Source organism: Stegostoma tigrinum, chromosome 6 (assembly GCF_030684315.1).
Source record: "Stegostoma tigrinum isolate sSteTig4 chromosome 6, sSteTig4.hap1, whole genome shotgun sequence".
Taxonomy (NCBI): Eukaryota; Metazoa; Chordata; class Chondrichthyes; order Orectolobiformes; family Stegostomatidae; genus Stegostoma; species Stegostoma tigrinum.
This window is the reverse complement of record NC_081359.1, coordinates 70,767,000-70,785,129: the sequence shown is the minus strand read 5'-3', so window position 1 is coordinate 70,785,129 and position 18,130 is coordinate 70,767,000. Positions and strand designations below refer to the sequence as shown.

Here is an 18,130-nt window from a genome sequence, read left to right as displayed (position 1 = left end):
AATAAAATGTGAGGCTGGATGAACACAGCAGGCCAAGCAGCATCTCAGGAGCACAAAAGCTGACGTTTCGGGCCTAGACCCTTCATCAGAGAGGGGGATGGGGAGAGGGAACTGGAATAAATAGGGAGAGAGGGGGAGGCGGACCGAAGATGGAGAGAAAAGAAGATAGGTGGAGAGAGTATAGGTGGGGAGGTAGGGAGGGGATAGGTCAGTCCAGGGAAGACGGACAGGTCAAGGAGGTGGGATGAGGTTAGTAGGTAGATGGGGGTGCGGCTTGGGGTGGGAGGAAGGGATGGGTGAGAGGAAGAACCGGTTAGGGAGGCAGAGACAGGTTGGACTGGTTTTGGGATGCAGTGGGTAGGGGGGAAGAGCTGGGCTGGTTGTGTGGTGCAGTGGGGGGAGGGGACGAACTGGGCTGGTTTAGGGATGCAGTAGGGGAAGGGGAGATTTTGAAACTGGTGAAGTCCACATTGATACCATTAGGCTGCAGGGTTCCCAGGCGGAATATGAGTTGCTGTTCCTGCAACCTTCGGGTGGCATCATTGTGGCAGTGCAGGAGGCCCATGACGGACATGTCATCAAGAGAATGGGAGGGGGAGTGGAAATGGTTTGCGACTGGGAGGGTCTTGGGTGGTGGGGTCGGATTGTAGTTAGTTCATCATGCCATTGTTCAAACAACAGCAAGGGGGTTATCTCTGGGAATCATAGCCTTTATTTATTCTTTACCAAACAAAAACAAGGCAGACTAATTAGCCATTTATTCAACTTATTGTGTGTGGACCTGGGGGTCTCCCATTTGCATGCATAACAACAATGACCACACTGCAAAAGTAATTAGACAAACAGCAGGCTGGAAGAACACAGGAGTGAAGAAGAGTAATAGCTGAAACGTTGACTGCTCCTTTCCTCCAGATGCTGCCTGGCCTGCTATGTTCTTCCTGCCTCCTGTTTGTCTACTTTAGATTCCAGAATCTGATGTTTTTGTTTTGTCTCTGCAAAAGTAATTAACTAATTGCAAAATACTTTGGGATGTAAATTGTGTTACGTAAACACAAGTTTGTTCTTACTATATAATGCTTATTTTTGGTAGATTCAGTAACTGCAAATCACTACAATCGGAAGCACCAAGTATGTTCCAGCAAATACAGGTAATGGCTTCACTGATATTTTATAAATAAGTAGAACAAACACCAGAGCAGTTGTTTATATTGTACTTTGAGATGCATTATTTACAAAGAAATATTATATCCTTAATTTTTAAAAATATTCATATATCCTTAATTACTACACAATTGACTATTTCCACCTGTAACTAAACAATTAAAGGCATGAATGAATGAAAGCAAAACTTAGGCAGCGAGTCCAGACAGAATCTGGCTCAATCAGGTTTCCACCTCTCTTAACTGTGAGGAGGCAGAATTCTGTCATCCCTAAATAAGCTGGAAGACAGTTTTGAGTCCGTTTTCAAGTGGTGCACAACTTTCTCCAGGAAATTTTTACAAAACTTGTACTAAAAACCTTAATTTGAGCAGGCATGATCCATTTTTAGAGCTACTGAACACCAAACATCAAAATGACTAATAAAATGGCTGCCCTTTTTGTGTGTGTGCACAGCCAGGACCAGTGACATCAGCTGGCTGTGACAGGTTTTGTGACGTGCCCTGCATGCATGCTAGTGTTGCAATGGTATGTGCACAGTGATGCCCCAACTTGTTTCACACTTTGCCTTGGTCACTCCCTGTCAGCATCTTTTATTGCTCTAACATTCTGTAGTGTCCTTGTCACACCCGATATGTTGTGAGCGGAGTAATAGCTGAATTTGATTTTGTGAATATGGCCTTTACTTTTACTTCCCAATTATCAGAATCCCTACAACTCAATGGTCTCAACTAGCTTCAAAATCGCCCCATCCCGAACCTCATCCCACGAGCAGCCCCCTTCTCATCCTCGTCTCCTTGACCTGTCCGTCTTCTCTCCCACCTATCCGCTCCACTATTCGCATTCTATCCCTGCACCCCCCATTTATTTGTGCTCCCTTCCCCTTCCCCATTTCTGAAGAAGGGCCCTGACCCAAAACGTCAGCTTCCCGCTCCTCTGAGGCTACCTGGCCTGCTGTGTTCATCCAGCTCCACACCTTATGTCAGAATATTTATACTGCCTCAGCTACTTCACCTCATGTCTCAGCTTCTCACATGGATTCAGTTCATGATACAGGTGTAAGTTGGTCCCTCATATTGTCTGTTTGCATGTTTTTCCTCCTGTTGTTTTTGTACCAAAATTGGGAAAAGCGTATCACAGGTGAGTCAAACAATGACTTGATGTATTCAGACTCTGAACAAAATCTGGGAAATATCTAGGCTTCTGCTGACAAGTGGCAAGTTAGATTCCAACGATACACATTCCACACAATGATCATCACTGATAAGAGAGAACCTAACGACTGCCGCTCAACATTCAATGGGGTCACTGAATCTCTGTCTGTCAACATCCTGGGAATTACCTTTGTCCAGAAACTCAACTGGACCTGCTCCATAAACACTGGTTACAGGAGCAGGCCAGAAGCTAGAAATACTGCAGTGACTAACTCACCTGATGATTGCCCAAAACCTGTAAGATACAAGTCAGGAGTGTGACGAAATACTCCCCACTTGTCTCGATGGGTGCACCTCCAACAATTCAAGAAGCTTGACACTATCCAGGACAAAGCAGGCCACTTGATTGGCATCACAATGACAAACACCCACTTCCTCTGCCACTGATGCTCAATAGCAACAGTGTATACTAGGTACAAGATGGACAGCAGAAATTCACCAAAGATCCTCTGACAGCACCTTCCAAACCCATGACTTCCATCCAGAAGTACAAGGGCAGCAGATACATGGAAATAAACCTGCAAGTTCCCTTCCACGCCATTCACACTTATAGTTTGGAAATATATCACTGTTCCTTCACTGTCACTTTGTCACATTCCTGGAATTCTCTCCCTCATGGCATTGTGGGTCAACCCACTACAGGTGCACTTTAGAGGTTCAAGTAGGCAGCTCGCCACCACCTTAAGGGAAACTATGGACAGGCAGCAATGCCAACATCAAATAACTAAATTAAAAAAACTTACAGAATCATACACTACAGACAAGTCCTAGACTCTAGCATCACCATTCCTGGGTAGACGCAGCAGAGGGGGCGGCACCGTGGTATACAGTCAGGTAAGAGTTGCTCTCTGAATCCTCAACTTTGACTTCTGATCTCATGGCATCAGGTCAAACAAAGGCAAGAAGCCTGTTCCTAGCTATCACTTACCATCCTTCCTTAGCAAATGATGAAAACAATTTGTGGGAAACCCAGTGGGTTGACAAGAACATTGAATGGAATCTGAATGACAAAAGCGCAGGATGGCGATCACCAAGTGTGGCTTAGTAATACCAGTACTGACTAAGCTGGCTGTGTGCTGAAAAACATTGCTAACAAGTGGGACCTGCAGTAGCTGGTGAAGAAACCGGCAGGAGGAAAGCACCCATAAGATCTTGACCATTCAATCTGCACAACAGTTCATATAAATTGCAAGGATGTCTACTTAATCACTTAATACATATTGACTATTCTGTGAGGCAATATAAATCGAGCAGTACTGTTCAATTAGGTGAAAAATATCCACTTTTGACATCGTGGCAAGATAAAAAATTTCACTTGTTCACCCTTGAAACCCAATCTCAAAAATTCAGTAAAGTCTGTGTCCTACTGCATTGGGAGTTTCTTGCAGTGAAAAATGACTGAAAAAATTAGACCCAGCTGATGTAGTAATTGATGAGGAACTCAGAACGGGACTGGCCCAATTCCATCCTACTTATTGAAATCTATAAATAAACACCTTGGACATTGGGGTAAACTTCTCAATGTGGTCACATAACACAATTCTTTTCAAGCTTACGCAGAGACTGAATGACTGCAGAACCTTCCACACACAGAGAACTTAATCACACCTTCCTGATGTCTTTATTGTTAATCAAAAATGATCAAAACACTCTAAAGGAATCACTTATACGTATGGGCATAGGGAAACAAGGTCAAGATCTACAGGTTTTATTCCTTTTGTTGATTTTTTCAACATTTGCTAATCTAAATGGGGATGCTCCATTTTTCGTGCAGAAGGCAGGAAGCCTATATTTCATCTGCGAAAAAAAACAAAGGAAAAGCTTTCAGTGAAGCTGCACACACTAACAGCATTAGTATACTACAGAATTAAAAGCATTCAAAAGACATGGCAGCAGAAATAATGTCAAGATGATTTCATTTCAGAGATAGGCCAAATAGAATACAGTTGGACATCTTGGAGAAAACAGTTATTGTAATATTGATTTGCTTCCAAATTAGATGCCAAAACAGAAACTGAACAAGTACATATTCTTATTCTATAAAATTGGGAGTGTAGTTGATGATGAAGCTTGCCAAGGTGTAAAACAAGCAACATGTACTTTTGATGAAGGTTGGAAAGCCTATCATAATTACTTCAACCTCAGATTAAATAAAATTATTGAAAGACCAAGATCTATAGAGTTAAGCATCCAAGAGTCCCCATAGATAATTTTGAAAATGATGTCTACAAATTTGCTGAAAATTTGACTGTAGACATTTGAAGTCAGTTCATAAGTCAATTTTTGTTGTAATTGTTGATGAACCTTTGTCAGCTTTAATTGAATCAAATAAAGATTTGACTCAAGAACACCATTAAGATGGAAAATGAAGGAAAAATCTAGAAGCAACATCGACCAATTCGAAGAGGAAAAGATCTATTCAGTACAAAATTTTTAAAAACGGATGTGACAAACCAGTAGAGTAAAATGGACAAAATCAAGAAACAAGCAGTCATCGTCAACACTGTGAAGCAAAAAAATTCAAAGGCACAAGCAGTGTGTGGCTATTAAAAAAATATGTTTTATCTGTTAAAAGTCACTTTCAGAAAATGTGCCGAAGAGGGCATAGTATCAGAGCAACAAGAAATAAAATAGCAAGTCACACAAAAGTTCATGAGGTAGAACAGACCACAATAGAGAAAACACCAAAGGTATTTCCAGGGGAAATAAGAGATCAAGACCTAGTCTTGGTAAAATTCAGCTGCATGTAACAAGGACACACAGCATCCCTAGATCTTTTGAGGTATACAGTACCCTGCTTCTGGGCAGGTAATGACTTTATATGTTTATTCACTTCTGTATTGTAATCAAGAGGTTTAACCTTGATGCTTATTTATATTTAGTGCTTCTCTATCATTGTGTGCTTAATAATTCATCTTTAGCTTTCTGCCTTTCCCATCTTAAATACCTCCTACTATTGAATTATCTTAGTAGCTTAACTTGGCCATCTCACATGCTCCAACACTCCTCAGGGCAAAGATTTTGAGGGTAACTAAACAGATGTTATGCCGCTCATAATAGGTATTCTTTAAAATCAGTTCAAAGATCTTACAGCATACTCTCTAGAGTAGGTGGGCCATTAATCCAGTCCTCCTGGCTTAAAGTCTAGACACCATCACTGTGCTACAAGAGCCCTCTTGCGTTGTATTTATATAGATAGTTTTAATCAACCCATTCAGATACACTGTGACACACCTTTGGAGCAGGTGAGATGTGAACCCAGACTTCGTAGTTCAGAGGTACTTATGGCTCACTACACCACAAGAGCACTCACAGCTCATTTATATATTTACCAATTTTAGGTGACCATCAGGGATGCTAGGAAATTGGTTCTACCTAATTGAGCCTAATGCATCCATGTTACATCCATAATTGCGTATATTGATGTCTAATTTCCCATACCAAAACTTTTACTCAGGGGAATAATTACTGAGCTAAAGATAACAAAAAAATACTTCAGGGGAATTTAGCAATAATTTGTGAATAAAAGAGTAAAGTTTAGAAACTCAGATAAAAGGGTTCCTGTGAAACAATGTTAGTGCCCCTATCTCTGAGCCAGGAGGTGTTGGTTTAGGTCCCATCTGATCTGGAGGTATAAAATAATATGTCTAAATAGATCGATAGAAAATATCTAGAAATTTAAATGTACATTTCTACTTTTAAAATGTGTGTTTTTTATATGTTGTTAATGTAGTCTTCAGGGTATCAGTTCTACATTTTAAGATGTACATTCTAAATAAACAGTATTGTTTAAGAGATTATAATTTATCTCAGGTACGGTTGAAGGCAGCAGCAGTTCCCCATGTTGAAAGAAAAATACACGTATTTCATGGCTTTAGGAAACAAATACAGTCTAATGTCCTCAGCCAAGACTTGGAAACAAATAACATTGATGGTAAGTAAAAGCAGTTATGATATGGTTAGATTATGACACACATTCAATAGTTTACAATTGCAAAATATAAGTTTATGATGTTTCCAGGACACACATTATTCATCAACTAAGAGGGTGAACAGATGTTTTATTCCAAGATATTGTAATCATTAGTAATCTTTCTTGTAATAAATCGCAAAAGATACTTGCAGTCAGTGTTTCTATCCTTGATATAAATATATATGGTTTCTGTTGTGTGTTTCCAGAATAAACTAACTCTTAATTGTTAATGCTTTATCTTAATTATTTTGTAGATGCAGCAAACAAACACGAAATGTTCTTGGGGACTGAAGATTTGAGTAATTCTGAAATGCAAAGAAACATCACATATGAGCAAGGTGGTAAAAGTTATGATCACCTCGCAAAAATACACAGAAATGGCAAAGCAAACACTTTACAGAAATCCTCGAAGTTAAGTGAAAATGCTAGAGTACAATCACTGCCTGTTGAGTACAACATTGAAATTGGGAGTTACGGTCCTGTATCAAGCGATATTGGTGCTTTTCAACAACAAAGAAATAACTGTGCTGTTATTGGACCAGGTCAATGTGAAGCTGACAGTTCAGTATTACCAGAACCTGCATCTAGCTCACAGTCTTCTATTATTGAGTCGAAAAATGTGTTTCAAAATCATGCAATGGACTATGCTGGCAACATTCTGAATACAGACATTGATGGTTGTTTGTCACATGATCATTCAAAACCAAAAACTGATGATGTCTCTTTAGACAGCATGAATAATAATTTATTACAAAATGATCAATCAGAAGAATGTAGTGCAACAGGAATGATTATAACTCAATCTCCAATTAATTCAGATGAAGCAATTGCTTCTCAAACTCTACCATTAAACCTTGATAGATGCTCTAAACAAAACTACAAACAAATATCTATTGCTACTCTTTCAACAGACCAAGTGTTCAGCTACAAGTTCCCTATACCTAACAGCTTTAAGTACCGTTTGTTCAGTGAATCAGTCAATTGTACTGGCATAACTGCGGACAGAAAAAGTAAAGAGAATAAATCGGATGCAAACTCTGGTCTTTCATTATCAAACTCAAAAACAGTATCTTCTTTAGATAGCACAAAAAGTACTTTACAGAACTGGTCATTTCACACAGACAACAGCAATTCACCCAAAATTCATGGAGTTCATAATGTTCAAAATTATAAATCAGAAAAGAAAAATACACCACCAGTGGTTGCAGTAAAACAAGACCTGTCTACAATTACCAACAAAAGCAAGTCATCAACAAATTATCCTATAAGTGGAAACAGCAGTGAAACAATCACGAAAAACATATCCAAAACAGTAAATAAAGAACAGCCTACTAGAACTATCACACCACATTTGAACCAAAATACATCATTATCATATTCCTTCAGCAGTAAAGGCAATGAAAATGTATCAAAGTATGTCACTGACAGTACACCTGCTGCACAAGATTCACAGAATGACCAACCACCTCTCCCAGATTTTACTGTCAGCCAAGATAAGTCATTAACTCACTTTCCACTCATTGATAATACTATTATGGATCCAGAAACCATTAAGAATACAGAAAGCTACCAGTCTGACAAAGAAATTCCAGTCTCACCACAGGCTACAGCAACTAGCCAACTTTCTCCTCCAAATACTCAAAGTAAAACAAACAAGTTATTGATCCAAAAGCCAGTGAAATCAGATCTTAATAAGAATTTAGAAAATGAACAATCTGCAAACTACAAAGTTGATTTGTTATTAAATGTAGAAGTTGACTTGAAGACTCCTTCAGAAACGACATTTCAAAATCAGGTGCAAAATAATGCTGACACTACTTTGCTTAGAGGAACTACAAACGATTACAAACAGCTAAATGAATTTAAGATTGATGTTGCCCTTTCTGTACAGGATACAGCTTTTAACCAGTCTCTGTTTAAAGATTACACATTCTTAAATGAGCACAAACCACTATGTTTTTCCTCAAACGGGGTTCATGCCACAGGAAACAGAAAAAATCCTGACAGTTTGCAAACTGGAAATACCAGTCAGCAGCTAACTTCCAACATCATTCATATCAACCAAAAAAACCAACTAGTTCATCCCTTATTCAGCAATGACATCCATGTGCATGGAGAACACAGTCAGGTTTTACAAGAGAACATATCTGAAAGCTATGGTAAAAATACAGCGCCAGAAATGTTAACTGTTTTACATTTCACAACCACATCTACAGATATCAAAAAAGGTGCAATGCGCAATGATTCGTCAAAGGGAACTGAAATTGCTCGCAATCAGAAATCATGTGACAGAAATGAGGAAAATGATCGATTGGAAAATCATCATCAGGATTCACAAAGTAGAGTGATTGGCCAGAGGACTCCAACAAATAGCACACCAGGACAGGAAAATATTCAAAAGAATCTGTACCGAGATAATGATCACACTATATATAGAAGATTCAATAAAGATAATGTGCTAGGAAACAAATCAGAGACACCCCATGAATCTTCAACAACTGATTCAGAATTTGGGCAACAATTTTCAACAAATTTTGCACCCAAGTATAAATATCCATCACAGTATTATACAAGAAACAGTGTGCATGTCATTCTGGGCAGAGAGGGCAATAAGCACTTAGAAAAGGACAGCACTGAACCTATACTACCATCTTTGGTGACTGACAAACAGACTCCCATAAGTGCATGTAACAAAATCAACCCCCACATCCAGGTCGCATTCAGTGCTGACAGTACTCTGGATGCAGATGTTATCAGGAATACTGAACATGACCAATCTGAAGAAAGCAGTCCAATTGTTTCACAAGATATATTGACTGACCAAAGGTTTCCTCCTGAACAAGTCTGCAAATTAGATAATTCTGTGGAAAGTGCTAACGTGGAATTAAATGAGAATTTACAAAAGCAGCAAGCTAAAACAGGCACTGACACCAGCCCATTCAATCCCAATCGCTCAACTACAAATGTGCAAAAGAATACTTTGCAGCGCTACGTAACAAAGGTTACTGACATTTACAACCACAGGAGATCTTCTGCTAAGTTCAAATTAAATCTTTTGAAGAAAACGAAGAGTGCACCCTCATCATGTTCTGCAGAATCCAGCCAGTGGCTCCCAGAAAATAGCTTACAAAGCAGCAACCTAGGGGAATCAAAGTTTCGTTCTCCGGTCAGAGATAATGAGAAGTCATTGGCACGTTGTGAAAATACAGAAGAATACCAATCTGATAAATACAGTGCAATTTCTACATGGCATAGACAATGGAAACATCAAGCTATCACAGCAGGCAGGAAGAATATGTTAGAGAGTCGTTCCCCAAATTTTGATGACATTACTGTGGTGGACAAAATAAATAATTCTTGCACTGTCGATAAATTTGAGACTGACGGCATGACTTCACCATTCGGTCAAGAAACAAACCAGTTTTCTCCTACAGATAGCCCACACAGGCATGAACATAAGCCTGTGACTTATTTCTTAAACAGTGCTGCGGTCAATGCTCACAGAGAAAGTCCTAGTGATTTAGAAAAATGCAAAGAGGAAACTAAATGTGCAAATTTAGCTGAAGATAAAACTCATCAGCAAAAATCTACAAGTCCAACAGACAGCTACAAGGACAAGCCACTGAGTCATTCATCAGCCGTTACTGATATCAGTGCAATTAATCAAAGTAAAAGCAACGTACTACCAGCACTGGATCCAGCGTCCTTCTACAATACTTCTAAGAGTATCACTAACAGTAGTAAATATAAGACACTGAGTATTTCACTCAACAGTGCAACTGGCACTACAGACATTGGAGACAGTGAATATTTACAAGAAAACCCACCAGAAATTAACAAAATTCCAGCAGTACATTCACTAAGTGACACACAGTTCATGAAGACTACCACAGATGTCAAGAAAGATGCTTTGCAGAATGATCCATTAAAGGTACCTGAAATTCTTCATGATAAGAAATCTTTTCATGTATTAACCTTTAAAACAATACCCGTAGCTAACAGTGCACCCTCACCATTGGCACCAGTGACCAGTTACATTTTCCCTACAACTGTCTTACAGAAGAGCTTTTCACTTACTCAATCCCAACTTGATGGAGATACCATGAACAAGGGATGTATGGAGTGCTTACTGAAGGACCACAGTCATCTCTCAACACAAGATTCATTGGGTGATCAAATGTTGCCAGCAAACGACATGTGTGATAACATGAACGAGTCTTATTCTCAGACTCTGCCCTTTGATCACCTCCCTGTGGGTCCAGGAGGTGTTTGCAATGTAGAGAATTACCAATCAAAAAACTATGGTGGAGATTCACCAGGTAGAGTGATCAGCCAGAAGACTCCAACAAATAGCGCACTAAGACAGGAAAATACTCAACAGACTCTGTGCCCAGAAAATGATTACACTACTTTACATAGAAGAATCCATACAGATAATGTGCAATGTTACAAATCAGAAAGACTCCATATATCTCCAACGTCAGACTCCGAGATTGGGCAAGAGTTTTCAATAAATATTGCACAAGGGCATAACTATCTGTCACAAAATTATTCCCCAAACAGTGCACGTGTCATTCTGAACAGAGAGGGCAATAAACATTTAGAAAAGGACAGCACTGAACCTACACTGCCCTCTTTAGTGACTGACCAACGGACTTGCATAAGCGCACATAACAAAATCAACCCCCTCACCCACCTCCCACTCAGTGCTGACAGTACTGTGGGTGCAAACCTTATCAAGAATACTGAACAAAAGCAATCTGAAGAAAGCAGCCCAATTGTTTCACAAGATACATTAATTGACCAAAGATCTCCTAATTCAGTCAGAAATTCAGACAAACCACTGCCTCATTCTTTGGAGACTGGTGATAAAGAAATGGATGAGAATTTAGCAAGGCAGCAAGCTCAAACAGACAATGACAGCACCCCATTGTATCCCTTCAGTCCCCATCGCTGTGCTGCAAGTGTGAAGAAGAATACTTTGCAGCATTACATAACAAAGGTTTCTGACATCTACCAACATAGGAGACCTTCTGCTAAGTTCACATTAAATGTTTTGCATAAAACAAAGAGTGCACCCTCACCATCCTCTGCAGAGACCAGCCTGTTGCTCCTAGAAAATAATGTAAAAAGCAGCAACCAAGAGGAATCAAAGTTTCTTTCACTGTTCAGACATGACATGGCAGGGAGCAGAAAAACAGAATCCCAATCAGGCAAAAGCTTTGCAATTTCCACAGCAGATGAATTGAATGGACATTGGACCCAGCAAAATATCGCAGAAGGCAAGAAGAATATATTAGAGAGTTGTTCCCCAAGTTTTGATGACATTACTTTGGTCAGTGAAATAAATAATTTTGGTGCTGTGGATAAATTTGAGACTAAATATGTAACTTCACCATTGGATCAAGAAACAAAACAATTTTTTCCTACAAATAGCCCACACAGGCATGAACACAAGCCTGTAACTTATTTCTTAAACAGTGCTGCTGTCAATGCTCACAAAGAAAATCCTAATTGTTCAGAAAAGTGCAAAGAGGAACCTAAAAGTACAAATTTAGCAGAAGATAAAACTCCTCAACAAAAATCTACAAGTCCAACAGACAGCTACAAGGACAAGCCACTGAATCATTCATCAGTCATTACTGATATCAGTGCAATTAATCAAAACAACAGCCATATACCCCCAGCATCGGATCCAGTGTCTGTCTACAATACTTCTAAGAATATCACTGACAGCAGTAAATATAAGACACTCAACAGTGCTACAGACACTACAGATTTTGGACACAGTGAACATGCACAAAAAAACTCACCAGAAATTATCAAAATTCCAGCAGTACATTCACTAAATGATGTTCAGTCCATGAAGACTAACAGTGCATCCTCAATTTTGGCACCAGCGACCAGTCAGAGTTTAACTCCCTCTCAGAAAAGCAATTCATTGACTCAATTCCAACTTGATGGAGATAGCATGATGGACAGGGGATGTGACAAGAATTTGCAAAAGGTTCACAGTCATCTCTCAACACCAGATTCACTTGGGGATCAAGTGTTTCCAGCAAATGGCACATGTGACAACATGAATGAGTCTCATTCTCAGACTCTGCTCATTGATCACCACCATGTGGGTCCAGGGGGTATTTGCAATGTAGAGAATTACCAATCAGAAAGCCCTGGTGGAGATTCACCAGATAGAGAGATCAGCCAGAGGACTTCAACAAATATTGCGCTAGGACAGGAAACTATTCAACAGAATCTGTGCCCAGAAACTGATTACACTACTTTGAATAGAAGATTCAATAAAAATAATGTGCAACATTACAAATCAGAAAGACCGCATATATCTTCAACATCAGACTCCAGGATTGGGCAAGAATTTTCAATAAAAATTGCACAGGAGCATAAATATCAGTCACAAAATTATTCGCCATGTAACAAAATCAACCCACTGACCCACTTCCCACTCAGTGCCGACAGTTCTCTGGATGCAGAGGTTATCAAGAATACTGATTGCCAATATGAAAAAAGTAGTCCAACTGTTTCACACGATACATTAACTGACCAAAAGTCTCCTCCTAATTCGATCAGAAATTCAGACAAACCATTGCCTCATTCTTTGGAGAGTGGTGACATAGAAAAAGATGACAATTTACAAAGGCAACGAGCTAAAACAGGAAGTGACAGGGCCCCATTCTGTTTCTTCAGGCCCAATCGCTCAGCTATAAATATGAAGCAAAATACTTTGCAGCAATGCATAACAAAGGTTACTGACATTTATCGCCATAGGAGACCTTCTGCTAAGTTCAAATTAAATCTTTTGAAGAAAACAAAGAGTGCACCCTCACCATGTTCTGCAGAATCCAGCCAGTGGCTCCCAGAAAATAACTTACAAAGCAGCAACCTAGAGGAATCAAAGGCTCTTTCCCTGGACAGAGGTGACATGGCAGGGAGCAGAAAATACCAAACGGGCAAAGACAATGCAATTTCCACAGCAGATGAATTGAATGGGCAGTGTACTCATCGAAATATTACACAAGGCAGGAAGAATACATTAGATAGTCACTCCCCAAATAGTGATGGCATCACCGTGGACAGAGAAATTAATAATGTTAGTGATGTAGATAAAATTGAGACTGAGTGTATGCCTTTACCACTGAATCGAGTATACAGCCAGGTTTCTCCTACAGATAGCCCACATTGGCCTGCAACTTATTTGTTAAACAGTGCTGCTGTCAGTGCCCTCAGAGAAAGGCCTAGTTATTTGGAAAAGTGCAAACAGGAAACTACAAGTACAACTGCAACAGAAGACAAAATTACTCAACAAAAATCTCCTACATGCAACGCAGACAGTTACAAGGATGAGCAACTGTGTTATCCATCAGTCACTAATGATGTCAATGCCATTAATCAGGACCAATTTAAGATTAGCCATGTACTTCCAGCACTGGACCCAGTGAGCAGGCATCACTCTTCAAAAAATATCATACACAGCAGTGAAAGTAAGACACTAAGTTTTTCACTCAATTGTGCTACTGTCACAGCAGATACTGGAGTTAATGAACATTTACAAAAGGACTCACCTGAAATGAACAACATTCCAGCATTAGATTCAGCAAGTTGCATACGATCCACAAGCATAATCACAGATATCGAGAAAAATGCCAGACCAAATGTGTCATCACGTCTTGCTGAAATAAATGATGACAAAATACCTTATGACAGATTAAAGTTTAAAGGTTTTCATAAAACAAGTAGCGCACCCTCATCACCACTGACAGTGACTAAACAAAGATCCACGACTGACGTCACTCACAATAATCATGAAAAGTCACCAACCCATCCCATAATGAGTGGTGAATTTATAATGAACAGAAGAAAGAATTCTTACTTACAGATGTACAAACCTGAAACCAACAATGAGTTTTCATTGGCTGGACAACAGTCTCCTTCAAAAATCATAAACAGCAAAGAACATAAATCACCAGCTCATTCGCCAAACAGAAATTATGTATTGGATCCAGGAGATATGAGGAATCTAGAAATTTGCCAGCCTGAAAACAACAGAGAAGCTTTGTTCAAGAAACCAATTGATCTGCAATCTTATACAGACATCTCAGGTGCTAGAACTACTAAGTTTCAGCACTGGTTTCCAGATGGTGACATGTCTTTGAATCAACGATGCAGTGTTAATATAAAACACTGTAAATCAGAAACTGACATTAGTTCTTCATTACAGAATCTACCAATTCATCAAGAGTCTTTTATAGACATGACATCTCGCAAGAAAAGTAACTATTTGAGAGAGTTTGCAAAAAGTGGTGATTTTACTTCGACTAGAACAGACAATAACAATTGTGAACACATTGATAGCCATCTAAACAACAACACTTCTTCATCACATGATTTGTTACCTGCTCTTTTGTCTCCTGAAAATATTGTACGTTACAACAGGAATGCAATGTGTGATCATTCACTGACAAATGCAGAGTTTCTGGCACAGAACTGTGACAATGCGAAAGAAGGTGGCAAAATATCCAAATGTGGAAGGAAATCATTCCGTGGAGAAATATTTCCGAATCAGGCATTCAGGACATGGACAAAAAATACAAAAGGCTCTAGTTCACTTCAGCAATGTTCTCCAGAGGAGGGCCAAACTGATTCAGATCTCTCAGAGATTAATAACTTTCGTAATAGGTTAAATGCCTACAGTGATTTTTCTCAATACAGAGCAAATTCTTCTGGTATTCATGAAGGTGATCATTCTATATTGAATGATAAATACCAGGCAAGGACAGCTAGATTCTCAAAAACGTACCGCAGCTTGAGACATTCTCTCAGGCCCAGTCCTCAGAATATTCAAAATAGGTGTCATAATCTCTATAAGACTGAAAGTTTAAAAGATATTAATTACAACCAATCCACCTTCCAAGATCATGAAAATGTATTTTCCACAAACAGGCTGTATAATTTTCAACCAGCAGTTCAAAACAAGCAAGTCAACACCAGGCTTCAGTTTTCAAATTATATGAAATCCAGCAAACTTTATCGATCTTATTCTGATATCCCATTTTCTAATGAGAATGAATTTGACCAGAGCAACTGGGCTACAGATCATGGCAATAAGATTAGGGTGGACAATCATGAGTTAGTAATTGGAAATGAAGACAAAACCAACGTTTCTAAAGAAGAGAAAAGGAAAGAAACACATCTTGAGAACATGAAAAGAGTGTTGGTTGTGGACAGATTGTGGAAACCTGAAGACCTTCACAAGAGGGTCTCATCTCCAAGAAGTGAGGATGCTTTCAATCCACGTACAAGTGGAATAAACCAGGATCCCGGGGTGAATGATGATACAGAAAGCAATCACGAATATTTTCCTGTAGACATTAAATTATTCTGGCCTAAGGAAAATCCCACAGATATAATCAGACTTTTAAGTTCATCATCTACAAGCAGTAAAGTATCAGAAGACAGTCTTTCACCGCATCATCATTGCTCACCAGCTGCGGTTGACCAACAGAACTTTTCTTGTTACTCAGATACAAACTCAGACACCACCACTGATGATGAGTACTTCTTGGATGGCAATGATACAGTAAAAGAATCTGTGTTATAATACTGCTCCCACCTATAAGAACGGGTAGCAGTGTATGTTATTGATTTGTAACAAATCATCTTTTATCATTGATTGTTGGCCGCCATGGTCTTTTGGGTTTGTGTTAAGGTGCTCTCAAGTATGACACTGCAATACTCAATAGTATTGATACCATTTTTCTGTATTTTCGAAATGTATAACTTAGTTGTCAGTCCCTTTGGCAGTTATATGATACATTTTCTAAAGTGGGAAGTAGTTGTCTTATTGCTGGAGACAGTTATATTGAATTTTCATATTTTAAGGGAAACTTAATTCATGCCATTATATTAAATAGTGATGAAAAGTGTCTATTTGGTTCTGGTCATATATAAATAACACATAAGACCATCTTCCCTGAAAACATAAATCTTCAGGTTTTGGCTAAATAAATAATAGGTTAATATTTTGGAAATGATCTTTCATCAGATGTTTGATGCAGGATCTTATCTGAAACATTAACTTATTTTTGCCCTTGTTGGACCTGTTCTGCACTCCAGTCTTTCCTGTTCTCATTTCAGTTTTTCAGCTTCTAAATTTTTCTTATTTATCATATATTATTTTAGTTCGTCATTGTTATAAGTTCAGTGATCTTCAAAAATATATGTCGGGGTCAAGTCAAAATGTTTTACAATGGAACATGCTGCCCGTGTGATCATAATTTTTGCACAATATGTATAAGTAGTACCATTAACCAAATATATGTAAAAATAATCATTTAAAAATTGTGCTGCTAATAAATTACTGCCCTTAATATTGCATTTATATACACTTCTAAATGTTTGGGCTTTGAGTAAAACACTTTTATGTTTTGTCGTAGAACGTGTGCACTTCATTACTGTGTATTCTCCTACCTATGAACTACGCAAAATAAATAGAGAAAGCAAAGTTTGTATTGTATTTTGAGCTATACAGACAAGTACAGGTTTGGGAGATTGTTATGTATATAAGAATGACAAACTTAGATTCAATTTTTGCAAAATGACATCTCTCAAACCAGATAAATAATAAAAGAAAAGCAAGCAATTTACATTCATATTGAGATTAAAACTGCCATATGTCATACAATATTATACAGCCAATGAACTCCTTTTAGATCATAATGCTGTAATGTACACAAATGTGAGAGCTTATTTGTGTACAGTACTACAGTGTCCTAAAAATAGCAATGAGGTTAATGACTAGATATTCATTTCTCAAGTTTTAGTTGAGAAATAAAATTTGATTAAACCAGAGGAGCTTTCTTAAAAAAAAACATAACTAAAAGCTTTCTTAAAATAATGCAACAGGGTATTTCCTCAACAGCACACAGAAGTGAGTTAGCAACATATTACCTAACTCCTATCTTTGAATTGATTTGGTAGATGGCAACTGATCAAGCTACCTAGCAATGATGATCAACCGATTGCATTACTTACCTGGAAAATGTGGCAAAGCAGTTAAAAAGAGATAAAGTGCTATAATCAACAGCTGGTTTAGTGATTATAAACTACAGATATTGACTGGGGCTTCACATCCTTGGACTGTATGTTCACCACACTACCAGAAAAACTGATACAAGAATTAGAGCAGGGCAATGCAAAAGAATAACAACGTACATTTATACAACAACAACATCAAAATCAAAAATTACTGGGACAACTCAGCAGGTCTGGCAGAGGAGCATTATAAAACGGTATGATATCAAGCCACAAAAGGAGATCAGATAACCAAAAGTTTGGCTGAAGAGATGGATATTATGAATGACTTAAATGAAGAAAGTGAGGTAGTCATAGTGTAAGGAATGAATTCCAAAGATTAAAGCCTGGAGAACAACAATGGCAACCAATGGTTCAGCAAATTTAGAATTTTATAAAGTTCTACAAGGAAAGGCATCACTGAAAATTGATGAATAATAAATTCAAAATAAGCTCTAATAATAACTTATTAAGTCTTAGCTTACTGGAACGAAGATGAGGACTATGCCAGGCTGAGCCATATTTACATTTTCCTTTGTAAATTTTTACATCAGCTTTTACATGTTTGCAATATTTTCTTACAGTGCATGTGATTAATCTACAGATTACTTCATAACTGTCTTAACATCTTACTGCACTTTAAGTGGACCTGTTTGGGCTGGTTTTTTTGCCTTGGATTTGAGAAATATGAAGTTCT

At 38.4% G+C, this 18,130-nt stretch overlaps 1 protein-coding gene across 2 annotated transcripts in view; it reads left to right on the top strand.

The window, feature by feature from the left end:
* Positions 1-16,741, top strand: part of LOC125453709 (uncharacterized) — a 36,707-nt gene extending 19,966 nt beyond the window's left edge. For both annotated transcript variants that reach the window (XM_048533618.2, XM_048533617.2), the window contains exons 4-6: positions 1,091-1,148; positions 6,186-6,306; positions 6,600-16,741. In XM_048533618.2, the coding sequence (XP_048389575.1) occupies positions 1,091-1,148; positions 6,186-6,306; positions 6,600-15,961 (9,541 nt within the window). In that variant the 3' untranslated portion in view covers positions 15,962-16,741. The remainder of the gene's footprint in view (positions 1-1,090; positions 1,149-6,185; positions 6,307-6,599) is intronic.
* The last annotated feature ends 1,389 nt before the right edge of the window (positions 16,742-18,130 follow it).